This window comes from Engystomops pustulosus, chromosome 7, assembly GCF_040894005.1.
Source record: "Engystomops pustulosus chromosome 7, aEngPut4.maternal, whole genome shotgun sequence".
Taxonomy (NCBI): Eukaryota; Metazoa; Chordata; class Amphibia; order Anura; family Leptodactylidae; genus Engystomops; species Engystomops pustulosus.
The window spans coordinates 115528476-115556461 of NC_092417.1; the positions used below are offsets into that span (position 1 = coordinate 115528476).

General features: G+C 38.7%; 1 protein-coding gene across 1 annotated transcript in view; it reads left to right on the forward strand.

Annotated features, from left to right (window-relative positions):
- The window catches only part of RPGRIP1L (RPGRIP1 like), a 91183-nt gene extending 63629 nt beyond the window's left edge, over positions 1 to 27554 (forward strand). Inside the window, exons 21-26 of the mRNA XM_072117656.1 lie at positions 4645 to 4801; positions 5755 to 5843; positions 20249 to 20435; positions 20972 to 21056; positions 24415 to 24548; positions 26976 to 27554. Of these exons, the coding sequence (XP_071973757.1) occupies positions 4645 to 4801; positions 5755 to 5843; positions 20249 to 20435; positions 20972 to 21056; positions 24415 to 24548; positions 26976 to 27067 (744 nt within the window). The 3' untranslated portion in view covers positions 27068 to 27554. The remainder of the gene's footprint in view (positions 1 to 4644; positions 4802 to 5754; positions 5844 to 20248; positions 20436 to 20971; positions 21057 to 24414; positions 24549 to 26975) is intronic.
- The last annotated feature ends 432 nt before the right edge of the window (positions 27555 to 27986 follow it).

Genomic DNA, 27986 nt, shown 5'->3' on the forward strand with positions numbered 1-27986 from the left:
AAGGCCCAGTTGAAACGTAGCTGAAAAGCGAAGGAGGAGAGAAGATTCTGGGTGTTGAAAGTGTAGCAGGGGGTGTTGTTATTGCTGTGGATCCAGGACCCTAAGGTTCTCTGCTAATGCCCCCAAAGCACTTCAGCCTCATTAGCCTATTTCTGAAGTAAAGTAATGGCATTGACGGAACAACTGTATAATTAAAAACAAATCCTTGGATGACATTTGTGGTCATGTAACATAGCAGTTAGTTAGGGTGGGTACATTTTGGGGAAGGATTCCCTTAAAGGGAACCTGTCATCAGGAAGGTCATTTTTACATAATGGGTTCCAATAGACCCTAGAATGTTGATTTAAAAATGCCTTTGTCGTGCATCTGAATAATTACAATGATTTTTAATTCTTTCTTTTATCTGGCTCCCAGCTAGAAGTGTGTGTAGAGTCGAAGTGGTGCAGTTCAAATGAGAATAGTTTGAACAGGATAGGGCCTAACTTGCAGATCAGTGGGGGTCTCAGTGCCGAGACCCCCCCAGACTGGGAAAACAAGGGGTCCGAACGACTAATGGAGCAGACAGTCGTGCATGACCATTCTGCTCCATTAATCTCTATGGAGCTGATGGAAATTACCGAGCGCCGTGCTCAGCAATCTCCGTCAGCTCCATAGAGATTAATGGAGCAGAACGGTCATGCACGGCCGTCTGCCTGGCCGTGCCAGGAGCTTTTACTCAGCATGAGCATGCATGTGCTAGAGACCCTTCCCAACAACACCCATGAACATACGTGTAAATACAGCTACAAAGCCACTAAAGATCATCAAAACCTCACATAGCATTGAAAATATGGACCATCAAGATCTTCTAATCAGTATATTTTTCTATCGGTTAGTGTTCTGTGAGTTTGTGTTTATGACATAGAAATGTTATACATTTTGTTTTGTTTATTTTCCTTTCTTTTCTTTTTTTGTTTTTAAGTTATTTGTTGCATTTTGTTTCTGTACACGAGAACCCAACTGTTAAATCTTGGAGATTTACGTAACATCTAGTTTTATACTGATGCCTGGTGGGAATGCCAGAATCTGATAAACTACATCGGTTTCTTAACCTTTTTATACATCATTTTTTACCTGAAAATGTAACTATTAGTTTCTTTCTATCATACAGCCATGACTCTATAGTAATGCGGCCGCGCTTGCTATGTACTCTTTATTCTCCACTTGTCAAGAATATGACTAGTCACTTTATCTTGGGACAACCTGGAGGTGAACCTTCTAGAGGCAATTTACTTTTCACTTTCATTTCTTTCTTTCTGTCATTCAGTCTCTGTAATTTAAGTGTCTAACTAGCAGATTTATTATTAATAACATAAAAAGTTACAATTGTTGTTCTAGCAGCTATATTTATTGTTGTATTCTGCGTCTCACACATAACAGAGCACACATGAAATGCAGGGCTGGTAAATATTGAGAGGTCTGTAAATTATTTTTACAGAGGAATTAAGGACTGAGACTAAAGCTGCCTATGTAAATGTGCTGCTCTGTTCACATCCTCACATTGAGGGAAGGTGAATGATATATTGGACAACTTGTGTGTTTGAACTCGGACATTGATCTGTATGGAGCTGTCTTCTTTAACCCCTGTGTTTCTATTCTTTAATTTCCCACATCCCAAAAGTCATATCTTTTTCTATTTCCCATTTACAAAGCCGTGTGAGAGCTTGTTATGTGCGGGACAAATTGTACTTCCTAGTGGCATCATTTAATACTCTTAAAGATGTACTGGGAATATGGGAAAAAAATCTGAATATGAAGGAATTGATAAAAAATACAGTTAAGCCCACCCATCTCCTGTCCCAGCTTTGTATCGGGCACAGTGGTGGGCGTTTCTGCCCCCCTGAAAGTTGTCTGAGCGGAGCTTCCTTGTCCCTGCAAACAGGGGCACAGCACGGAGGGACCACATCAAAGGACTTCGGGAGCGCCGGATGAGTTAAAGCAAATATACCACCAGGATGAAGGATTGTAAACCAAGTACACTGACATACTGGTGTGTGCCCCCTCTACCAGGATCTGCTCTTCTTTGAGCCTCTAATGCTCTTGTTTTTATAAAAAAATAGTTTTAAAAAACTATGCAAATGAGCCTGGGGAGTTTCAGGCTCCATTGGCATCTATGGAACTAGAGTCCCGCAGGCTCATTAGCATACTTTAAAAAATCGTAAAAACTAAGGCTTAAGAAGCTAAAAGAGAGCATATCCTGGCAAAGGGGGGTCACACACCTGCATTAAAATGTGCTTGGTTTACAATCCCTTATCCTGGTGGTAGATTTTCTTTTAAGTACTGGCTTATTTTTTCATGCAGCCCCTCCCCGACCACCTCCCTATTTTTTATTACCCTCGGACGACCCCTTTCACAAGTCCCTTCATCCTTTAGGTCAGACCAAACTCATATAGTTTTGTTTTATCTGAATACATTCAAAGAATGTTAAAACTTACCAAATAATGATTAATCACCATAAGCTGATATCTGTTCCATTTTCATACTTCGGTGTAGAAAGTTGTGTAAGGTGTCTTTTTTTTCCGGGACAAGCTGGCAATTCCATTTCTTTTTGAGAATTGCAAAAGCTACATTTTATTCAAATTTTTTGGTGGCAAAATTGTTAAAAAAAACGATGATTTGAATGTATATTTTCCATACAGACATTTTGAGGTGCAGGGATACTAAACAGTTTAATGATTTTTGTTGTTTATTTTTTTAAAGTTTTGGAAATGGGGGAGATTTACATTTTTTTATGATTTATTTTTTTTTATTTTAAAATATCTTTTTAAACTTTTCAACATTTTCTTTCCTACTTTTCAGGAACTGTAGGGTATTTGATCACTCATGAAAGGCTGTAATAGAAAATAGCAAAAACAGCATGTCTTTAGCTCCATGATCAAGTTTGACCATGGCAGTTAAAGGGGTTTTCCCATCTGGGCATTTACATTTAATTGAATTAATTTGCCACATGTAAGCATTTCTTCAATTAGATTTTATTTAAAAAAAATGTTCCTGTGTGAATATAATTTCTCATAAATGTAGTCATGTTGTCCCTTAGAAACGAGATAGCTTCCTTGGTTATGGCCACCTCTGCTGTAGGGATTGCACAAACAAACAAAAGGTATTTGTATATGAAATGTCCGGGAGTTACTGCATGTCCTGCAGCCGTCCTGTGGTAAGAAGAGCTGAATCCAGGGGGTCAGGCGCAGGGCTCAATAGCGCATGTCTGGCCACCACTGCCAAAATGTGAGGTGGTCGTATCCGAGGAAGCTATCTGGTTTCTAAGGGACAACATGGCCACATCTATGAGAAATTATCTTCACAAAGGAACATTTTTTTTTAATAACATCCAATTGAAGAAATGTTTACATATGGCAAATGAATTCAATTAAATGTAAATGCCTAGATGGGAATACCCCTTTTATGACGGGTGTCACCAGTATACAGCAAACAAATACCCTGTATGGAGAGGGCTCAGCCCCTGGGACTTTTAAACAAATAGCAGCAGACATTTAAGTTAAAAGGGAAAGGAAATAGTTTTACTTATCCTCATCCTGGAAAATATTTTGGCATATTCCTTACCAAGAATTCCCAGAGGATGATATTTACCATTTAAAGGAAAACTATGAAAATCGAGCATGGATAAATCAGGGACAGTTACTCATAGATCCAGGCACTAGAACTGCCGTAATCTTCTTAAATGTGTTATCCAAGGCCTCCTTCCTCCTAAAACCAACTTATTATTTATTATTTTTTTTTATTTTTATTATTATGCTAATTAGTCTCAGGGGCTACCCTAGCCCTTCTATGATCTGGCTTTACAGTCTTTTACACTGTCTCACTGCATAAGTGCTGAAGGAGCACAAGGGTGAGGATTAGACAGTGTAATTAGAGGCACTAGGGTAGCCATTCTGGCTTATTAGCATCATTTAAAAAGTTGATTTGAGAAGGAAGGAGGCTATGTATAACAAATATAAGAAGATTCCCTCAGTCATGGAGCCTGGATCTGAGTGAATGTCCCTGGCTTATCATGCTTGATTTTCATGGTAGAATCTTTTTAAGATGTAAATGCAATGTCCAAGAGTTTTATAACATACAGAAATATAAAAGTCCACATTATACCAAAAATCATAACAGTTCAGTCTTCAGAATTGAAGTGAAGGGAAGCTGTCATCTGCCTTGATACATATACAGTTGGGTTGTTTCTTCTAGTTCTGTTAGTGGATTTCCTCCTCCACAGCGGACGGCCTCTGGAGGCGTAAGAAGGCTGTACTTGTAATTGGTCTGATTTGGGCCATATATGTGAACACTGTGATTTTATATCTGGCCCAGAAGGAATCCTTTTTTATGGTATACAAGACTTTTACAATAACTTTTTTAAGGAGCGCTCATCTATATCAGTCTAGTCAGTGTATGTATTATCCTTCTATGTTTAAGATGTGTGAAATCTGTAAGTGGGCAGCCTGCAAGTAAATGAAGCTAGCAGATCAAATGTTTGCTTTCTATGAATTTACACACATTATAGGTAGAGCTTAATCTTGTAGAATACCTTATAGTGTTACTATTGCTAATTGGAAAAACAGTGAAGTCATTTACACACTTATCACTGAATGTGTCTTGTCATAGGCAAATCAAGATAAACCCGCTGCAGACGAGTACATCAGAGAGCATCCAAAGGAACCTGTGAACAAAAAGGAAGAAATGTCTTTACCTTCAGACCAACAATATGAACAAACTTTCGATACATCAGAAGATGAAGTAACTGAGGATTTGGAGGCGGAGGGTAGGTGTTTTCACTGCCTGTACACTGAATTTGTGTCCGGTGTGTGATCAGGTTTTGCAGCTTAAAAAGATGGCTCACACACATGGCCATAGCAGCCACTGGCGTGCAAGCCCATGGAGATGTATTTATCTGTGTGCTCCTTCCTTCAGACCCTCCCATACTCAATTTGGCATTTATTTTAATTACTAGGGAGATGTTAACAGCTTCATCTAGACCAATGATGTTGTGAAATCAATAAAGGATTGGTCAGTCACACCTAGTTTTCTTCATATGCTCATTGTATATGCTGAGAAATCTTCAGATGTATAGCCTGAGCGTATCCATTAACATATACTGGCAGACAGAGGATAGGGGTTGCCTCTGCCTGCACAGTATGTCATATACTGTTAAAAAAACAGGCTGGAAAGATACAGCAAGCTGTTTTTTCTATCCTGCTGGGCGACATGTATGCTCAGTGGAGGCAATTATATCCTATGGGGTATGGATGCAGCAGTACCGCATCCCTCCCAAGCTTCCGCTGAACGTATGCTGAGGAAGGTCCCAGTGATGTCACTGTCCATATAAGGACAATCACATAACTGGGGAAAACTCCCTGAACGTTGGTTACTGCTGCCGATGTTCACTCCTCCCCAGCATACAGGGGCTGGAGTAAGAGCAGGACAACCTATCCCACTGTGTACAACTACGCACAGTACAGTGGGATACGTCTTGGCACTCTGTTGTAAAGATAACATTGTAGAATATGTCAGGCGGATTCTCAATGTATGTGAATGCTGCCTAACCGTGTTTGCCCCAACTTTTCTCTTGTTTCATAAATAGAAACCTAATGTGGTGAATTCTCAGCCTGTGCTGTAGTTCTATCGGAAAGAGTAAGGCAATTTCCTGTGAATAGACAGTTTGGCATGTGCCAATGGAAATTATTTGCATGTCCTAAATAATTTACTTGTATCTAGATCATGATGGACGACAAACAACAGATGGAAATGAATCGACAGAAGACAGTGATGACTGCATCATCCCAGCAGCTCAGGAAATGAAACCAGTAAGTGGAGTTTTGTTCAGTTAAAGGGAACCTATCACAACATTTGCACAAATACAGCCAGTGACAGGTCCCTATAGAGCCATATTAACTAAAGGACACTTTTCTATTAACTAAAAATGGTTTTGCCTACTACCACATAAATCACCTTTTATTTTATATTACCTGGCATCAGAGGGGGCATGTCCTGCTCCTCCAGCGCCTCCAAACTAATACTCCCCATGCCTTATGCCTCCTTACTGGTCTCATTTCATGTCATGTGACCAGAGTGACAGCATCTCAGATCCTTTAGCCTCTTAACAATAGCAAACTGTATCCCTTACATTTACCACATGAAGTCACAGCAGCCTCCATGGACTTCTACTCCTTTTCATCCTCCATGGAGGCTGCTGTGATTTCATGTAATCACATACATGGTGTACAGTTTACTATTCTTAGAAGGCTAAATGACCTGTGATGATGTCACTGGTCACATGTCATGAATGTAACACAAGGCACCGTATAAAAAATTGACATAATATTTCCCATCTCTACATAGAGCTTTATATGTCTGTAGTTGAATATTAGCAGACGGTCCCTATGTACCAAGGAGGCACAGCAGGGATTTGAAGAAACACACAGCTGTCAGTCACAATAATGGGGCGGGGCAATAGTGGTGCGTGGCCAGCCTGAGAGGAGAAGAGTCACAAAAGCTAATTTGCATATCAGAAAACCGTCTGTAATTAAGGTCCAGTGCCTCACTGCCAGCTAATTTTAGGTGATATGGGGAGAACTTGTAACCCTTTATCAGCAAGCATTGTTAGTCAGGGTGGTAAAAATCTAGTGGCAGTTTTTCTATATCTATATGCTTATGTTTATTTTTTATTAGGATCTTATGAAAAAAGTAAGATCTATACAATATTCAATATTCATGTAAATGGTAGCCGCAATTGTCTTATTCAGCCATGGTGATTGAGTAACATCTTATAAGATCCCATAGCTATATGGATAATTGCAAAGAGCAGGATACTGAGCAGATACAGGTATAAGTGCACTTTGCGAGGGTGCATGGTACAAGCACTGAAATAATCGCAATTACAAGTGAGCTGTCACTTGTCTTTACACTGCCCTCACACCAATTGGGTGTGAAGAGGGGGCGCAGTTGATGGCAGAGTGGAGCGGTGTGAGGCGTTCTTGCCCCATGCCTTCACACTCTCTATAGCCTGTGTCCTTTCAAGCTGATCGCTGATTAATATATAAGCCAGGCCCTAATTGTATGCTGTGCAGCCAAGGTGGCAGATACATCAGGAGGGCCTTTATCATACTTGTATGTACCCCTATGTGTGAACATCCAAAAATACTTTGTTAAAAGAATCAGGGTGATTCATTCCGACATGAGCAAAAACTTCTTTGTGGTTGTATAAGCTTTAAAGGGGTTTTCTTACAAAGACAACTTTCTTAAATGTACTCAGGATAACAAAATAACACATTCGCTAATTCAGGTATAATTCCAACCTGTCTCTATCAGTCCTGCCGTACACAATTTCAGTTGCCCCTAGACACGACCCTGTAACTTCTGACTTTAGGGTGGGGGAAGCCATCTGTGTGACGGCCGTGCAACCTAGATTTTTGTCTCTCTCTCTCTCTATTCCCTGCACCCCCTCCCATTCCAGGACAGAGCACACACTGACACTGACTTCCTTCGGGCAGCAGGGTGAGGAGTGTAAAGCCACTGGCAGATAAGTTCTTTAATAGAGGGGATGCACAGCAGATCTAGCAGTGTGTTGTGGTATAGTAGAGCTGTAGGGTAGCTGACCGTGTTATTGTGTGCAATAGGCATCTCATGGATCTCATCATCTCTGATCTGTCTCTCTTTCAGTGTCAGATATTAGTAGCTATGTTCCAAAGGTAAATGAAAGTGTAGATAACAAAACCATAAATAGAGACCAGCCCTTTTCTAAAGTACATCACATACAACTCTCAGAACAGCAGCCTATCAAAAACCCAAACAAGGAGAGCTGCAAAGCCATAATTACAAATTCATAGTATCCTTTATTAAAATATCATTACATGCAATTCATAATTATATACCAAAAATAATTTTTTCAATCATATGTGATGTGACCGGAGTTGGAAGGTACCTCCGGTCTTCACTTCACATATTATTGATTGATTGAAAAAAATATTTTCATACTCCCGTCTGCATTATGTTTTTTACTAACTATTGACCAGATTTCTGAAGTCAAAGTTGTTATTTATTCTTTCTGGTTCCTGAGCCATTCTGAGGGTTGCTTGTGTACTTCATGGTTGCCCCAACTTTCCATCAGGGGCCACTTGTTTTCCCCTTTTTTTCGTTTCCAATCATATGGTATATAATTATGAATTGTATGTATTGATATTTCAATAAAGGATACTATGAATTTTTATTGATGGCTTTGCAGCTCTCCTTGGTTGGGTTTTTGAAAGTGTAGATAATCCTGTACTCTGATAATCTAACCACATTGTCAACTCACAGAACTAGATGGAGTATGAAGTTCCTGCTTAGAGAGTCCCCGCACCCTGGAATTTTGCACTGACCATCACTGAGTCATAGGAGCTAAAACAACAATAAAACTGAGTAAAATTGTAAAGTAAGGGGTTAAAATGACCTTTATTGTGTTTACATCACTAGGGGATTGAAAATTGAGAATTGTCTTTAATGGGAAAACCTATTTAACTAATAAGTAGCCATATGTTTATATGATGGCAGAAGTTTAAGTAAAAGATTTTATAATGTTTTTTTTTTTTTTAATTCTCGCTTGATACAGCGTTTGATAAATGTATCTGATGTACACAATCTAATTTCAGAGATCACCTAATTACAATCTTCCCAGATGTTGAGGAGAGAAACCTGCTTTGAAGAAGTAGTGCCTTTGATTCCATCTACACCTATTTTTTTGCCCGCGGTCATAGTTGTGGTGTCACATGGACATGCGGAGGCACATTATTTCTAGCTAATCCTAAGGCTTTAGAGGCTTATAAGTTTTATTTAAAAAAAAGTATATTATAAGATAAAAACATCCCTTAAATAAAGCCCATCCTTTAAAAATAAATGAAAAGCACAACATTTTTGACTTTTCTACACTTGTACCAACTCAGGCTAGTCACTTATTGTGGTATTTGTCCCACACGACCCGAAACTTTGAAACAATAAAAAACTTGCCCAAAATATATTTTCTATTCATCTCACACACAAAAATTATATTTAAAGTGATTAAAAAGCTTTATGCACCCCAAGATCTCACAGATGAAAACTACTGGTATTCACACAGCTACAAATACAAAGCGAGTATGCAAAAAGTTTTAATATGAAAGGATTCATAAAAATTGATCAGTCTGATATACATTACATTATTGCACAAGTAAACACTAATACGAAATTTGTCCAGGAAAAAAAAAGATCAATTTATATATTGTAGGCATTGATGGAAAAAACAGACAATTAGCTTATTAGTTAAAGCCCAAAACAGACATTGTAGTAAGGGGTAAGGATCTATAGCAGAGGGGTTAAAAGAGGTTCTCCAAAACTTAAGATAAATGGTCTGCCCATAGGTTACTCATGAATCGTAGATTGGTGGAGGGTCTGACGTAGAAGCAAGAAGCAGGGGAGTCTTGCACTCTTCCGTGGCTGTGCTATTACATATCAGCTGCCTTTGTTGTGTATGGAGCTGAGCTGCACTGATCTCCAGTCAGTCTAAAAACTAAATTGTCTAAAACCTTTTTTTATTTTTTTTCAAAAGTCAATGCAATAATACAAAATAATTTTGTTCTAGTTTAGTTACACATTATATATAATTATATATGTAATGATGTTGAAAGGTGAATAGTGATGGTTCAGCAGGACAATTATGTGCTTCTATCTGGAGTCCTAATAATCCATTAACAGAAAAGAAAATTCCTGAAGATTCCTCTGTTGAATTTGGAGGCAGCACCCGCATGTGTAGCCCCAGATCACCCTGCATGTCACTGTCATGTGTGTTTTTATTTCTGGAGTGGGGCATCTTGGCGTCTGTGATTTACAGTTTAGTAGAACAGATCCTGTACATGTGACTGGCATGGCAATAATAATACTTTCCCAGATTCATTATGAGACGCATACGGAGCATGTAACGTTCCCAGGATAATGGCCCCTCTCCCCGGGACTCCCACATCCACAAGAACCTTGGAGGCATGTTAATTACAGGGAGGAACAGGGGAGTAGCTGCTGAGTGCTGTGTGGTAGACAATGGCTTATGAATTTTTCATCCATTTGAATACTGAAGAATGAATGCATAATCTCCTGATTAAAGGGATATTCCCAACTGGCAGTAATTGTGTTTCCAGACCTTCCCATGTAAAACATTGTCATTCTCTCTTGTAGCCGCATTCAATGTAATCATGTTATCTGCTGGTTTGTAACCCTCTTTGTATTTGTCTGTACCCTCATACAAGAGATTTTTTTTAGCTTTTTTAAGATTCAGGAAACATAATAGGAATAAATGGAATCCCTACCACCTGGCATATTGAGGCAGATCTATCAGTTGTATTAAGACAGAAATGCCCTGGGCCAGGAAGGATACAGAGGTCATCCTGCAGCCATTATGAACATTGCAGACACCAACCAAATATGTTGGGCGTCTGCCGTGGTTTTAACTCGCAAGTTAAAAATCCATAATTTTGTTCGACACAAGGCCGACACATTTCAAGGCTCGTAGTCATAGCATAGGCATATGGCATCCTATTTCTAATGTGTTTTTAATTTCTGATTGAACATAATTTTTCTTCTGTTCTCTATCCATGATTATGGTGTTGCCTGAGTTATGTTTTTGATATGCGTTACAGAAGCCCCGTGGTTACAGACTGCAATGGTCTGGAGCCAACCTATCGAGCCTAGTTGCCCGAGGGAAAATTGCAGCACTATAGATGTTAACATGAAGATAAAGATTACTGTATTTTTTGGACTATAAGGTGCACAAAAAATCCTTTGATTTTCTCAGAAATCAAAGGTCTGCCTTATTGTCCAGTGCGCCTTATATATGAACCGTACTTACATATATATACACATATATATATATACCGTATATACTCGAGTATAAGCTGACCCAAGTATAAGCTGTGGCCCCTAATTTTACCACAAAAACCTGGGAAAACCTATTGACTCGAGTATAAGCCGAGGGCGGGAAATGCATTGGTCACAGCCTCCCCATTTATACAGCCCGCCGGAACCTTCCCCTATAGTATATAGCCAGCACCTGCCCCAGTATATAGTCAGCAGCAGGGGAAGCCGGAAAGGTGAGTTTTGATATATATTTTTTTCACTCGAGTATAAGCCGAGTTTGGGGTTTCAGCACATTTTTGTGCTGAAAAACTAGGCTTATACTCGAGTATATATGATATATATTACTTAAAAACTTTATACAGTAATTTTCTTCATAGTTATCAAGGATTCTACACCGTTTTTAGTTTCAACAAGATTTTATTGAATTAAAAGCATAACAGTGCCTTACAATAGGTCATGGCATAACATATGACCCTCGCAGGGGGATCTCATTAACCTGAGAATAGAGTTAGTACAAGATCAGTATAGGTGGTCGTTAAAGGTGAGCGTTGTTCTGCACAGTTTTTAGATACATTTAAGTATAGTATGCGGAAAGGGAGGGCTATAAAGAAAGGATGTGGCTACGCTGTAAACGGAGAAAGCGACAAAAACTTGCAAAGCAAGATTTGAAGACTTGATAGATTTTTTTTTTGGACAGATATTTCTTTTTGCTTTGGACAAAGTTTCTTCTTCATCATCATCATCATCATCATCATCATCATCATCATCATCATCATCATCTGTGGGGATCTGACACTCAGAAAACAGCTGTTCCAAGAAGACCGGGAAAGCGGCTGATAGTCCAAAGAGCTGCTAAGCTCCTATTTACTTCCTATGCACTTCTACCAATATGATTTTCATGACCCTTTTTTATGAGCAGATTTAGTTTGGCTTGGTCCTTCGTGGGATAAAGAGAAGCCTATCTATTCTTCCCTGGAAAGTCTCCCCTCTATCCACCCACAGAGCCAACACTCTATTTTCTTCTGTGTGGCTGCTGGGTTGGTCATCTTTGGTGGGACCACCCCTTTTGAGGTATTGTAATACTGATCACATTGGTGTTCAGGCATAATTTGAGGAGAATTAACTACTTTTGAAGTTGACTTGGTTACCATCTTTTCCTCTCGTTAGTAATAGGATACCGTGAAAATACTCTTTCCTTAAGGACTCCAACATTTGTTTGCTTTAGCTGCTAAATTCTTGTCATATTCCCTAATGGGCATGATAACCGTGGACATTTCATGTTCATGATTTGCTTCAACATGCTTCTAAATTTTCCGTTTATATTTTTCCCGTTATGTATCGGCAGAGAAAAATGTGCAGAGATCTACATGGCTGGAACGTGTGTGCCACTTATCTAGAAGAGCCTCCTCTAATTGTATTATATCCATGATCACTTCTAATCTGTCTTGAGTGGAAGCTTCTAAAGTAGAAAATTCCATTCAGATCCTCGCTTCTTTAAACACTTGACAAATTCATTTGGAAAGGGACATCAGGGTCCCAGTTGAGTTTGTCAGGTTGATTTAAAACCATTTTGTTCGTAAAATACTCCTATAATTCTGCCGTGCCATAACAAGCCGGCTCAGCATCATTAAATTTTGAAATACTTGAACTGTTTTAAATATTTATGAGTCTTTTAAAATACTGGAGAGGAAAAATTCATCAAGATAAAGCAGCGTTTTTCACTCTAATTATACCAGATATATGTAACTCTGCGAATAATGACATTTATCTGACGCTGGGGAGTTTAGGGGAATGCATTGTACTCTTCACTGCAGTTCAGTGGATATGTGAGTGTATTTCATTTGCTCTGCATGGAGCAAGAATTAGAATTTCATTGAAGTACTGACGGAAACTAGATACTGCTGAAATTTGTTTTAGACATGCTAATATTCGTTTTTGACATTGCTATGGATCATGTGACTCAAAAGGGACATATTTCTCTAATTCTAATGATAATTAAACATTTGACTTAATACAAAGTACATCAATGACACAATGGGCTTAAACTCTATGATGTGCGGTTTTATATCTATCCATTAATGTGGCTTTTAACATTTAAAATGACAAACAATTATGACTTGACCAATGGTAGAGAGGTATTACAAAGGTATAGCATTAGGAGGATGTCACCTCCAGCACATACAGGTTGTTCTGTTTTTCCTAAGTGTTTCATCATGTGTCCTCCGCATCCTGTGTTGTCAGCTAGTTCTACCGTGGTGGTTAATGCTAATGGTTAATCTGATCACAGCCAGTGAGAGAGTCAGTTCAGTGGATTGGATAGACCATAGGAGGAAGCATTAGTGCTTAATTATGTGGCAGATGAAGAAAATGAGAATAGAAGCAGAAAAATTAAAAAATATAAATGTGGCTACAACAAGTACAAGGTTTACAATCCTTCATAGAAGCAAAAATTAATAATGGGGTGCACCCCCTAATAACAGCTGAAATGTAATTAATTGTAACAAAGTAATATAACAAGGTAAATGGCAACAGAAGCAAACCTAAGCTTAAAGGGGTTTTTAACATATCAATGAAATTCAATCATGCAATGAAAAGTTATACAATTTATACAAATTTATACAATCCTCACAGTTTTCTAGATCTCTGTTTGCTGTCATCCTATGGGAAGCTTCATTGTTTACTTCCTGTGGGTGAAAACCGGTCTTATGGTCTTGTTAGTATCACATTGCAGTAATCAGAGCTGTGTGTTATAACGAGCCATGCACCTGTGTGACGTCACATGACCAGAAATATGACAAGCTGTGCACTTGTGTGCCATCACATGGCCAGGGATCGAACGAGACGTGCACCTGTGTGACATCACATGACCGTGGACCAGTGGAGCTTATAAAATGACAACAAGCAGAGATCCAGAAAACTGCAAGGAATTGATACAGAAAGTATTTTGAAAAATTGTATAACTTTTCATTGTACAAACAGCATCATTTATTTGCTGAAAGTCCAAAATGAGGAGAGGAAGGGATAACCTGGAGGTGAAAGGCTGTGTTAATAAGTCAATGTGATGCAGAGAGAGTATAGCTAGGTAGCCTCTGTAGATGAGTGAACAAATTTGTTACCAAGTTTGTCAGGATTCTGATATGATCACATGATGTTGGGGAAGGATAGTCTATGGTTGCTTCTCTGTAGCAGTCTGGTGGGTAGTCTCTAGACATGGGGTTCAGGTCTATAAGAAAGAAGCCACATTTGCTCTCCCCTCTCTATAGCTCTTCCATTCTACATAACTGTTATACCTTATTCTCTCACGCTGAGATTGGGGGGTAGATCCAGGCTTTTCCATGACAGAAGGATTGAGAGATTAGCTGCCATCAGTAGATTCATGGAAAGGTAATATCTGTCCAGTCCGAACTCTCCTCTAGGAAACTTAAGTTAGAGCAAGACGCAAAGTGCTTGTGCAAATACCATTTATGCAGAAGTTTAAAGAACATCTACCATTCAAGTCAAACATGATTGTTGGCCTCATTCCTTCTAAAATTAACTTTTAAAATTATGCTAATAAGCCCGAGGGGCTATCCTAGCCCCTCAGTGGTCTGGCTTCACAGACTGTTTCACCGTGTGCACCTCTTGCTGTATTCTCAGTGCTGAGGAAGTAGGAGGAGGGTAAGAAAGTATGCAAAGGGTGCATAGCCGATCACAGAGGGACTAGGGTAGCCCTCAAGCTCATTAGCATCATTTTAAAAGTTGATTTTTAATGGTAGGAGGCCAACAATACAAATATAAAAAGATTACCACAGTAACGGTGCCTGGATATATGGGCAAGTGCCCCTGGTTTATCAAGCTATATTTTGATCATAGATTTAAAGGAAACCTACTATTTGATTTCATGCATTATGAAGCAAACATACCTTGAGAATGCTGTAGTTATACTGATGCAGGATTATCTTGGTTAATCCCTGTGCATAGGGGTTTTGTGGAATAATAAATTATAACTTTCAGGACCTTCCAAAAGCTGGGTCAGCATGGCTGCCTTGATCAACACATTACACGAGGGAGCTTGGAATTACAAATGGCGGTTAGTCAAGCATGACTAATCAACCTGAGCTGGATTACTCATACACAGCAGCTGGGGGATGGTGCTGCAATTGATTATTCTGTCTGGCAGGGAGAAAAGTGATTGCATCATCTCCTGCAGAGAAAAACTCTCCTACTAGGAGAAGTGCGGAAACAAGCGTTGAATGAGCTATAGAAGGGGCAGAGCTTCATTATCATAATGGTATATCTGTTTTATCAGCAAAACCACTCAGCTCAGGGATTACCCAAGATATGATCCTGCATCAGTGTAGCTACAGCATTATCAAGGTATGTTCGGTTCATAATGCATCAAACAAATGGTAAACTGTGGTCTGCTTTAAAGGAAAACTACCATTTTAAGATGTTCCAAAAAGCCAGAGTGTGACAAAGTAGGATGGTGGAGCTAGGGAAAGGTGGAGTTTTTCGAGTTTAGTCCACCATTTTAAGTCCGAATTCAGTAGAGAAATAGATCAGTAGCTGCACACATTTCACAGATCTTTGCCCTGCTTTGTGAGTATTGAATACGCCCCTAAGGCCTCCTGCAGGAATGGGGGCTTCTAGTAGCAGACCATTACATAGTACTAAGACATGGGGTGCCAAATGGTATAGTTGAAAGATAAAGAATCAATGGAGAGAAGTAGAATTAAAATTGATCTTTCTAGATGTTTGTCTAGAGGTCGCAGATAGCACTTTTGCCGGACTGTTCATCTGTTTCAGGGATTGCACGGCTTGGACAGGTATTTGTCAGTTGTCTGCACTGGGATTGTGTCGCACGCGACCGTTTTTTGTCGCAGCTGCTCTGGTTTCCATGCGACATAGATTGGGGGGCGTGCTGCCAGACGATCCAACTGTCGGACCTGTCGGACCTGAGCGGGGTAGCAACACATGCAATATATTGGGCGCACAATCTTAGTGAATCGCGGCACAATGTATTGGAGTCAGACAATGCAGTTTTGGTGAACTCCGGGGACGGAGTAAGTAAATGTGCCTTATGAAATGAAAATGCTTCCACTGAAAAGGGTGCTAGCAGGGTAAAGGAATAAATGGTTGCATTGTCTTTTGACTTTGGGGTCCTGAGTCATGTGTGTATGTTCTACTGTTATTTTATAGGTTACCAAACATACTGTTTTATCTGATTCCTACAAAACTTACACCAGTGCCAGTCCTTCATAATAACACTGATCTAACACAATATCTTAATATGAAGCACAAAAAAGCATAGTAAATCCCTGCCATATCAGCCATTGGAACTTGGTATACTAAAACTAAATTGTATATAAGTGGGTGAGCATCTATGCATTAGCTCCTTAATGGTAGGATTAGTGATGTAATTAGTAATGGTAGGTTGAAAAGAGATGTAGCACAATGGCTAATGGAAGGAGAGAATATTGTTGTATGTTATCTTTTGTTTCATGATGTAACAAAAACAAAATAATAGTTTTCAAAACTTCCTATTTATTATTATTATCCAAATTTTTTTTATTGAGGAACAAACATTTGATTCCATAAAAATAAATAGCAATTTATTAACAAATACTGTACTTTGTACATTGGCCCCTCTACATTTCTGTTAGTGTATTTAATAAGAAGGACCCCCCCCCTCCACTCCCGCAATCTACATATAATGTACATGTGAGTACGGGCTGGTGGCAGCAGACGGGGGATCCGCACGCTCTTTCATCAGTCATGTTCTCACATTTGAATATGAAAAGCACATTGCAGTCAGAGTGTCACCTTAATGGCATTTGGCAGTCATTTGATTTATTAGGTTTTAGAGTAATAAAATAATAAAAAAAGAAAACCTTTTAAATATTTCATCAAACTATGCTAATCGTGGTAATATTGCCAGCTGAAGGCTTGTACCTGTATGCATAACGACAGAGAAATGTGGTTGCCCTAGTAAAATTTCCATGAACCTAGTGAATAATGAAAAAGCCTTATTGAAATATTCAGATTTGGGGGGTTTAGGTAACGTGTTAGGGTACAAGATGAAAGGAAATGTCTCATTTATAGGAGAGGAGAAGCCTGCACACATCAAATATTCAGTCAGCTTGACAGCTGTGAAAATTGTCGTTTTAAATGGGTACTCCGTCTAAGTCCATAGAAGAAAAACATTCCCAAAGAAATATTCTCCTCGCTGCCTTCTGTTGTAATACTGGAAATCTGCAAAGTGTCACAAGCGGCATTGTATATAGGAAAACAGGTTGGATTCGAAGCGGCTCATTTTTATTAAATATCAGCACACTTTTAATTAAATTTCCTGGGTAGAGGTTTCTTTGGCTGTAAAATATTAGAGCCGCTTAGGAATGTTTACAAAGCAGTAATACAAGTACCTTTTACTCTAAAGGACCGTAAAACTTCTAAAGTTCAGTCCTGCTATCACCTGGATCATGTTCCTGGGTGGGCTGCATGATTTGGATAAATACACAGATATATAGTATTGGAGACCGAGTGGTCTAGGGAAGTGGAGGGGTTAATGGCTGATTTCCTAATTCTGTAGGGTATAGGAAAGGTTAATACTTTGCAATGTTGTAACTTCTTCTTTGGCTCTGTTCCTGTCTATGATTGAACTCTGGTTTTGTGCTCATTCAAGGGGGGGTCTGACACGGAAGATACAGAAGTGAGGTCCAAAATGATAAAATCACGTGCACACCTATAGCTAGTGAGAAGAATCGCTACTCTTTTAGATTTTACACAGCAGGTTTTAAAGCAAATTTTGGTAAACAATTTTGTTTTATAGTGTATATAGTAGAAGTTTTTATTTTCCTATTTGATATGATATTTTATATGACAGAAAGTCTTGAATTTGATTCAGGTGGCAAATATAGCACTCTTGGACATTGGCATCAGTGAGAAATTTTCACCATTCTTATAGTAGTTAAAGAAAATTTAGCATTTTTATGCCATAATCTTTTTAAGAACAACACATTTAGTGTACGCTCAGGCCACTATGTCAGGTTCTATCCCTGAGGAACCTGAAATAGTGTCCTGAGCAGACATGAAACATGTTGTCCTTAAAGGAAACCTACCATCAGATTCAAGCATAATAAACCAGTCATAGATAATAATAATAGTAATAGATAACTCATAGATCCAGGTACTGTGTCTGGAATCCTCTGTGTTGCAGCTTCACAGGGTGTTACACTGTCTCCGCACTTTGCTCTCTCAGCACTTCCCCTCTTCTCCTGTACTGTGTAACAGCCTGTAAATTTTAAAGAGACCCCAGGAGCCCTTCAGACTCATTAGCATAATTTTAAAGTTGATTTTTAGAAGGAAGTGGCCATTGATAACAAATATATATATTTGAAGATCACCACAGTCACAGTGCCTGGACCTATGAGTAATTGTCCCTGGTTTATCAAGTAGTATTTTGATGGTAGATTTTGTTTAAATATATATTTTTATAATTTTTGTAATATCTTTTTAACTAGTAAAAAAAACCCAGCCTATTCTGCAACACTGATGAAAATGTTTCACTTTAGCCAAAGTCCAAGAACGCCACCTTTAAAGTCTTATTCTCCGTTTGGTGTCGAGACTAAGACCTAATTGCTGGAATGTGTTATTTAAAACAAAGATAGAAAAGGAGTTGTACCTTCAGCCCAACCAAATAAGGCAAGCACTTACCATAGAGGACACACAAGGGAGCGCACTTCCCTCTTTTTCTTCTACTCCCAGGAAGTCTTAAGTTTTGGTGTAACATCGCATCTGCCTGCTTCCAACCCTCCCCCAAAGCTTTCTGCTGCAAAAACTATTGTTTTAAACTCAACAGCCATTCAGGTATTATACAGAAGCACATGGATCTGAACATTGGGAGTAGTTGATGATGTAGCTATGTTGTATATAGGGGGTCTGTTGATCTATTTTTGTTTTGTCCCCCACTCCTTCCACTCTGCTCCATATATACATGTTCTCCATGTAAGAATTTATTTTAACAGTGTTTTGCTTAGCGTTCAAGGTCCTCGGTTATTTACATTTTTAGTGCAGATTTCTGAAAGGTACTTGGCAGTCCTCTGATCATTACACACCAGGAATGACTGCTGTGTTTAAAACTTTAAACCCACAAGAAAGTTTTCTTGACAGCATATCCATTTGCTGTGTAATTTCTCTAGCTTCTTGTGTAATATGATATTCACTGCAAATAAATGATCATAGGCTCTTATTCAGCCTTACCATCTCTCTACATCACCCCAGACTCAGCGAGGAAATCACTGCAAGTTCCATCCACATTTTGTGCTTGAGCTGAATGTAATTCTACTAAAACATTCATGAAATTCTAGACTTTTATACATACATATATATATGTGTGTATATATATATATATATATATATATATATATATATATATATATATATATTTGATTGCCATGAGCAATTGGGACAGCTTTGTACTATTCCATTGTTCTTATCATTAGAGATTTGTGGACCTGAACGTCCCGTGCTTGTGCAGATGCGCCCCATGCTACCCAGACATAGTTCCAGATAGTTTTGTAGTCATGTGTGTTAATACATGACTACAGTGTGTTAATAATGTAGATTTTTTTTTTTGTTCAACTATAAATATGAATTCTTGGTCATGGAAAAATAGAACATCCCCTGAAAATAAGACCTAGTGCGTTTTTAGGAGCAAAAATTAATATAAAAGACTGTCTAATTTTAAGGGAAACAGGGTAAGGCTACATCCACATGACAGTGTGCCCGCTGTACCGTAGCACCCGGGAGAGGAGGAGGGGGAGAAGCGCTGCTCACCCCGCCCCTCTCCATAGCCATGTGTGGCGCACGGCGCCCATTGCTGTCTACGGGGGACATATATGTGAATGTAGCCTATAAGCTGGTTTTGGGTTAGAGTTTGAGCACTGTGCGTCTCGAAGGTTTGTAATCGCTGTTCCAGGCGGCTAATTATATTTTGCCTTTAGTGCTGCTATTTGTGTATATATGGATCTATATATAGATTCACAAAAATACCCACCACTCACAAATAATTAAAAAAAAAACGGGTTGTTTATTTTACCACAGTGATCTTTTTCACTGTTATCCAGCCGTTTTCAAACTGATTTACAGCCGAAACATTGCAGTGTGAAAGAGAACAAACTACCCTGTTTTTTCATTATTCGGGAGTGCTGGGAGGATTTCACCCTGTATTCAGCATTTACCACTGTGCTTTACCACTGCTGTGCATTCACTATCTACCTACCTATCATATATCTATCGTATATCTATCTATCCATACATAAAATATAGTAGGAGGTTTATTGCTTTCTCTTTTCCCTCTCGTTTTTCTTATTAGATATCAGAGAGAATCCACATTGAGATTATTTCCTTGAGTTTGGATGCCCATTCCGAAGTTGCACAGAACAAAACCATAAAAAGATTATTTGTGGAATATAAATTGTGCAATTTGCCTGCTGAAGAGACTCCAGTTTCCCTTCCTAAACCCACTAATGGGAAGAAGATTCACTACAATTACACCAGCGGTAAGTTGTTCTGAATGCATTTAAAGAGAGGCCTCACATATTGTCTGTACTAGTAACAGATATATACAGTGAAACCTCTCTCTGCGGACCACCCACTTTTGAAAATTGGCATTTAAAAGGGGTGGTCTGCTTATAAGAAGGAAGATTCAATAATGGGAGCATTAGGACTATAATGGAGACAAAAATTGGACACTGGGGGTTTTTATATAGATATATAATAACTATCTCCTTGCCTTCTCAGAAGTAAAATTCCACCTTCTCTACTTTTCCAGCAGTACAATAGAACCATTGTTAATTTGCTTGTGCATTTATTTTACATAGTTTGACTATAGTGTGAGTAGTATAAAACAGGAGTCTCCTACTATTATGCCTGATGTAGTGGTAATTTCAAGATTTGTGTTTGTAGTAATAATAAATATAATGACACATTACCTTTTATATAATAAATCTTCATTATCTAAAGCTAGCAATGATGATCTGACCTATAAGGTGTATAAGGCCTTGTGTAATAGCCTCTTCATATTAATCCCTTGTAGTGATTCATTTGGATAAGTCAAGTAATCAATCTAATCGAGACTCAATAAGATCTGCACTACAAGAACCCAACTCCAGCAACACAAGGTAAAACCTTTGATGTTAACTGCTACAAAAGTTACATAAAGTGTATTTCCAATAATACCAGTCCTGTTAGAAGATTAGTGGACAGTGCTGTATTTGAGGCAGTAATACTAACATGATCTTCTTTATAGGTGAGAACTAATAGGGTACTTACTTTCATGAAAAGGGGCAGCTTTTTTCTTAGTTCTACACTTGTCCCTGGAATTTTTAAGTACTGCAGCGTACCCCTTTTTAGAGGGGTTTTCCAGGCACTGATATTGATAAACTAACTTTGGAATGCCACCAGTTCTGAATTTGATGTCCTTAATCCGATTAGATGGGTCTGTCTATGGCAAGTGCTAAATCTGTTACGATCTCATCCAAGCATGATGCTTTATATTTCTTACTTGTTGTATCAGATACTGCAACTTTTTGCAGTTTAATCCCATTCAAGTACAGGCAGTACCCTACTTAAGAACAAACCCGATTTACAGACGAACCCCTAGTTACAAACAGACCTCTGGATGTTGGTAATTTACTGTACTTTAGTCTTAGGCTACAATAAACAGCTCTAACAGTTATTAAAGCAGTCTGCAATTAAGCTTTATTCTTAATCTTGGTTATTATGACAACCCAACATTTTTAAAATCCAATAGTCATAGAGACCCAAAAAATTTAGCTTGGAGCTACAATTATAAAGTATACAGTTCCGACATACATACAAATTCAACTTAAGAACAAACCTACAGACCCTATCTTGTACGTAACCCGGGGACTGCCTGTACCACTGGAACATGTACTAAGTACTACCCCAAGGCCTCACCATTTGAATTCACTGATCTACGGATGGCTCCACCCTCCCTCGCTCTTGAAAGCCGGTGACGTCACCGAGCTCTTGGGAACAATGGTTCATGCGCACTGTATCTTCATTACGTACGGCCGTCTGCTTTGTAATGCAAATAGAGGAAATGAGAGCCGTGGATCGCATGGTAGACCTCCAGATTTCAAGATATTCTAGAATTTGGTCACCATGGATAGACTTCCGAAGCTCCCAAGGGTTTGGAGCCTGGATAGATGGTTTATTCTTACGGCTCCCACTTCTAGTGGGCCACTCCCTATTCTTATTCCTGACCTGGTGTATTCCTGGTGTATGTCCATAATTCAAAACTTTTTCCCTCCAAGTGGCAGGGGCGTGGAGTGCGGGTACTCCCTGCACTGTCACATATAGCTTCTCTAGTTTCTGTCGCAGGTTGTAACACAATTCCATGCTAGACTGGGATAATGCCTCTTAGTATGTCTGGTTTGACCTGTGGGGATATTACATTGGGGGATATATATATAATACTATAAAGGGAATATCCCTATCATGTCCATTGGTCATTAGTCCTGGGAAACCCTCTTCTAAGTAGTATGGGTTTATTTGCAATACTAGACCAATCCCATGGGTAAGAATGGCACGGTTTCTGTTTTATGCCTTCCCATGTCTTGGCAAGTTGTCATACTTGGGCATTGAGCAGGCTAATATTATAACACTCCTATGTCACTGCCAATTACAATTGTTCAATGTTTGTTTCACTATGAACTTTTCCAACAGTCTGAGGGAGGAAGAGGGTGTTAAATTTTAACCAAATGTGACAGAAATTAGAACATTTTCTTGGAGTAGACTTTTTTTGTTACTTTAGGTATAAGATGCCAAGATCTACTTTTAATATAATCATATGAGGTTTATTCTGAACCTTAAACCAGTTATCTTTACGAGCAGATCATAGTTTGATCTGTGCTGCCAAGAAACATCAAAATCCACTATGTCTTGCATTCTGATCCCAGAGCCAGCCCAAAATGGAGCTTGACTGTTACACAAACCACAAACTCAAAGCATCTTGTGCATTGCCCTGCAATTAAGCATTTTGGGGGAGGACTACGGCTTGGCCACGGAGCCTGGATGTTGAAATACAGCTTAAAGAACACATACATCTTTCTCAGTCTTAAAAGCCCTTCTTAAATTTCATAAGCTACCAAGGGTGTGTGTTTTCCACATTTTACAGAGGAAGCAGCATTTTACTGTGGTTAGTTTTGATCCAGAGTCAGGTCATAGAAGGGTTTGTGGGACAGATCCCCTATTAATCACTTTGTCAAAAAAAAAGAAATAAATAACACTTTTTTTTACATTTCATTTCAGGATGGTAACAACCCTTTCATTTAGTGGAGTAGAATGCTGTGAAGTCACTAGGTTTTAGCTCAGTGAATGTAGAGTTAGATCTCTACATTGTAATACTTCTCCTATAGTAGTTGCATAGTAGTGTGATCTTGTTTAGTTAAACATGGCACAAAAAACATTTGATTGGATCATAATTTTTCTTTCTTCAGGTTGGGGCACATGTAGAATGATCCAAATCTGCTGAAAGCTAACTTGCTGCGATTTAAATGTGCCAAAAATCCCTTCCATATTCTGTGATATTTCCGCAGCATGTCAGTTTATTTCACCATTTCACATTTCCTTACCCTTTCTGCTATCTCCATTGTGGGCGGTATGTCCTACTGTATAGCTAATGTATTCACTTCACAGCTTGTCAACATCAGTATTAAAGAATCATGAAGGTGAAGGTCTAACTTTTATCCTCCTTTCATTTTTAAGGTCTAAAATTGTACAGTGCTCTGTTTTTCTGATACACACCTTTCATACACATGCATACAGGGTCTTCCTCATTTTATTTATTTATTACTCTGTAATGTCTTAATCTGTTTGTAAGCCCCCTGATTTGTAAAGTACCACATCATGTGATGGCGCTATTTAAATAAAGTTTTATTATAGATTTAAAAGTGAACATTCTAACTACCATAAGAGGGAGCTATTTTGTTTGCCACCACAAATTAAATACCTATTTAGAGCGCCACCTGGTATAGCAATAGAGCATACTAATGTACATGGAAGTGCATTTTCATATAAAAAATCTTGTATTTTCCCACTTAGGATTTTCATTCCAATACAGACAGTATTATTTTATAAGGGTAACTCCAGACAATTTTTTTTGTTGTCATGGGACCAAAAATTATCAATAAAACAGACACCTTACAGCTGATCATTGTAGAGCTCCTGAGGTCAAAGTGGGCAGAGAGATCCGTCCATAAGTTGAGTGTCCTTAAGTCGGTGACTCTCTGTACAGTTGATTTTAGAATGGGAAATCACTAGATCTGCAACATATGCTCAAAATTTCTGTGCTTGGCAGCACCAGTAGCTAGGACCCTCTGGTTTTCCCGACAGAGATAGGCTCTTCCCAGTAAACTCATTCTGTTGCTTGGTTTGTTCCCATGTAGCATAATATCCTGCATTCTTAATAAACATCCTTGTCTAGAATTACTATTCTTGTTTTCTATCTGTCAGCATTAAATTTACAGTGGTTAGTGACCCACCTGAAGACGAGCAGGACCTGGAGTGTGACGACATAGGCATTAGTAGCGTCAACCTGAAGGATATACTACAGACTGGTCAAGACATCATCAACCGAGACCTTGAAAGTAGGTGTCTTCTGCGTGTCTTCACCTGAATATCCCAGGTTTAACTCTTATTAATATAGGGTAATGCAGGCAATATCCAGTGCAGCTAACTAGCTGTGATGTAGTAGTAACCAGAGCCTAAGACATGTGGAAGTCATTTGCTTTCCATTCAATGATAAAATATGCTTTAATGTTTTCCTGAGCTTCTCTTCCCAACTTTCTCCTCAGTTTAAGTTTAATCTTCTTCTGGCTTCTGAAATTGTGTTTGACAACCTGTGCGCTCAATTTCAGCATATTTTTTTCCCAAATGATTATGGAGCTGTATAAAAACACTGGAGGTCAACAGGTTAAACAGAAGGAAGAAGTAAATTTGTATTTCTGTAGGTTAAAGATCAGCTGGATCACCTATAGATCTTTACTAAGCAATGTCCAGCCTTACATTAGCTGATAGGAAATTTCCTTTAACCACAAGAAACAAACAGGTTTCTTCCTCCCTCTCTCTTTATTTATTTTTCTTTTTAGTTTGCTCCAAAAAAAGTTTCAATGTTTGGGTGGTACTTTTTCATTACCATTTTATTGCTGACATTTATTTTACATTAATTTCACTTAAATTGTTACAGAAATAAAAAAAAAATTAGAATTGGAGGGTTTATTCACACTTTTGGCTATGTATCCTGCACCATGTAACATGGTGTTTTTTGTGTGTATACCGTATTTTCTGGACTATAAGGTATGTATGAAAATGTCCATATATTACCTATACCGTTTTCATAGAGGTAGCCTGTGGCCCTATTAATTTCAGTGGGCAATATGGCCATCCATTTAAATGGCTGTTTTGTCCACGGTATCATACTGTGAGCTAAACATTAAAAAAAAATAAAGAGAGAGAATGTCCTATTTTCTCCAGCATTTCCATTTCGAAGGCTTCATAGAAGTCTTCAATAGAAGTATGCAATATTTATTGCACACATATGTACAGAATCATATGGCACAGAAATACAGGACTGTAGAAATCATATGTTACTGTGAAAGGAGCCTAAGATGCACCTTACTATGAGACCCACCCCAGATTTAGTAGAAAAAAAGAAAAAATATATTTGACACCAATGAAAAATTCCCTGTTGGTCACAAGCACAGGACACACAGCTCTACACCCATTCACATGAACATACTCCTCACTACTACACACATTTACATTAACACACTCCTCACTGCTACACACATTTGCAGGAACACACTCATCACTGGTACATACATTTGCATGAACACACTCTAACACACACACACACCAACCTCTTCTTAATACCCAGTCCCAGCTGCAACTTGTTATTTGACCCCATCCCATGGCTTTGTCCTGACTTATAACTGGCAGCAATAAAAGGGTTACAGGACTTTGCAGTGATGCAGAAAGCATCAGAAAGGTCCTGTAGGTAATAACCATGTTGGGACACCTGGCAGAGAGCAGTGCAGAGGCTCGGATCTCTCAGAGATTGAGTGAAACGCTTTGTTAGCCTTTCACCTGGTCTCCATAGCAGCAGACTGGAGGGTCTGGCAGTGCTGGATCCTCCTGACCTTCAGACTATAAGACACAGGCACATTTTAGCAAAACATTTTTATTGCTATAAAGTGCATCTTATGGTTTGAAGGGACAGTAAATGTCTCTTAACCAGCCCACACAGTGCCAAGAGGCCCCTTTATGAGTCTGTATTTCAGATTATGTCAAATATATTTGTATTACACACACAACTTTCATCTGGTGTAACCATGACACCTAAGAAAGCTAAACATTCCCTATAATAGTCAATGAGAACTTTTGGGGTTTGTTGGTGTATATAAGAGTAGAACTATATAAGCGAATTACTTAACATAGGATTTGATCATGTCTTTCCCCAAACATGCCTCCTCCCCTCTCCCCAGCATTATAGGAGGATTAGTATTGTGTCACAATTGATAGGTCACAACCTCAAGTATATGTATTATGTATTCTGCCATACATTCATTAGAGATTTTGCTGCTTTGGGATAAGGATATGGTTTATTGATTGGTATCAGAAGTAACATTTAAAGCAGCTACTATGGAATATTTTTTTTATTGAATGTCTTTAGCCACAGGCAATGAGCACTTTTCATGCTCTCCCGACCCATCTGTCTTTCATATCATGACAATAAACTAGTGAACGTCACATGGCTTATTGTGAAAGTGTTCCACGATGGAATCCATAACAGCCAGGCCTGGAGAACAAGCCAAGCCTGGAGGGTGACCTTACACAAACCACTTTTTTATTATTGATATATGTCAGAATCCTTGATAATGCTTGTTTGGATGACACAGTGGTCTACTATGATGGTCCATTACAGATAACTGGCCTCATGTGCCCGGAGAGGGAAGAGCCTCCAGCCAAATTGTGGTTTGTTAACTCTTCTTTTTTTTTTCTCTGTCCTTATGCAGTTTATGATTCGGTGTCTGGAGAGAATATAATTGGTAAGATGACCGTGACAGTGGAAGCTGCAGAGGCGCTGCGCTCATTGATGCAGGATTAAAGACCAACTGTGTATGGAAAAGGGATTGCAGAACTTTGTTGCTTCCTCCAGATTTGTTCCAGTTTTGATGCTAAAAAAAGCTTTTAATATGTTGATAATAAAGTGAATTTAATAGAGAAATCCAGGCCACATATCGCTAACCCTAACCCATGGCTTTCACTTTAATAATCGCATTCTTGTTGTTTTCAATCAAGCACCAAGTCACATAAATATTTAACAGTTTCTAAAAGAGGTTCTGTGCGTGAAATACCTGGCACGTGTATATTGCAGGAATGTGTGCTAACATGCTAACATTTGGTGTGATGTAGAGTATTATATCAATTAAATTGTTGCCTCAATTAACCTGGCAGAAAAATATAGTTTGCCTGCGAAAAAAAATCTGACGTTTGTATAATGAGGTATGTACAGTGTTTTATATGTTGGTTTTGCACTATTTTGTTTTTACTTACATATTTATGATTAATAAAATATGTCAATTTTGTATTAACTATGTGACAGGTATTCTTAGTTTACACTTAATACGGAGATGAGTTCAAGCTGGTGACATAGTGACGGATCACCAGTCCTTGTTTGTATGGATATTTTGACATACATGTCAACATTGCTAATATGGATGTCAGATTTACACAGACGGGGAGGCAAATTGCCTCTGGCAAGAGATATCCCATCATTACTAAAGGCTATTGTTTTGGTGTATAGGGTGTCCATAACTGTGCAGCCGCGGCACAAGTGATCACAAGTGCTAGATTCTGATCCTTGTAATATGGACTTGTTAACTTGGGTAGAAAAATGTGTTTGGTACTACTTTTTACGCTCTTGGTTCAGTCCATACTTCATACTTTAACCCCTTAAGGACACAGCTCATTTTCACCTTTAGGACACAACCCAATTTTTCAAATCTGTCACGATATGCAGTTAT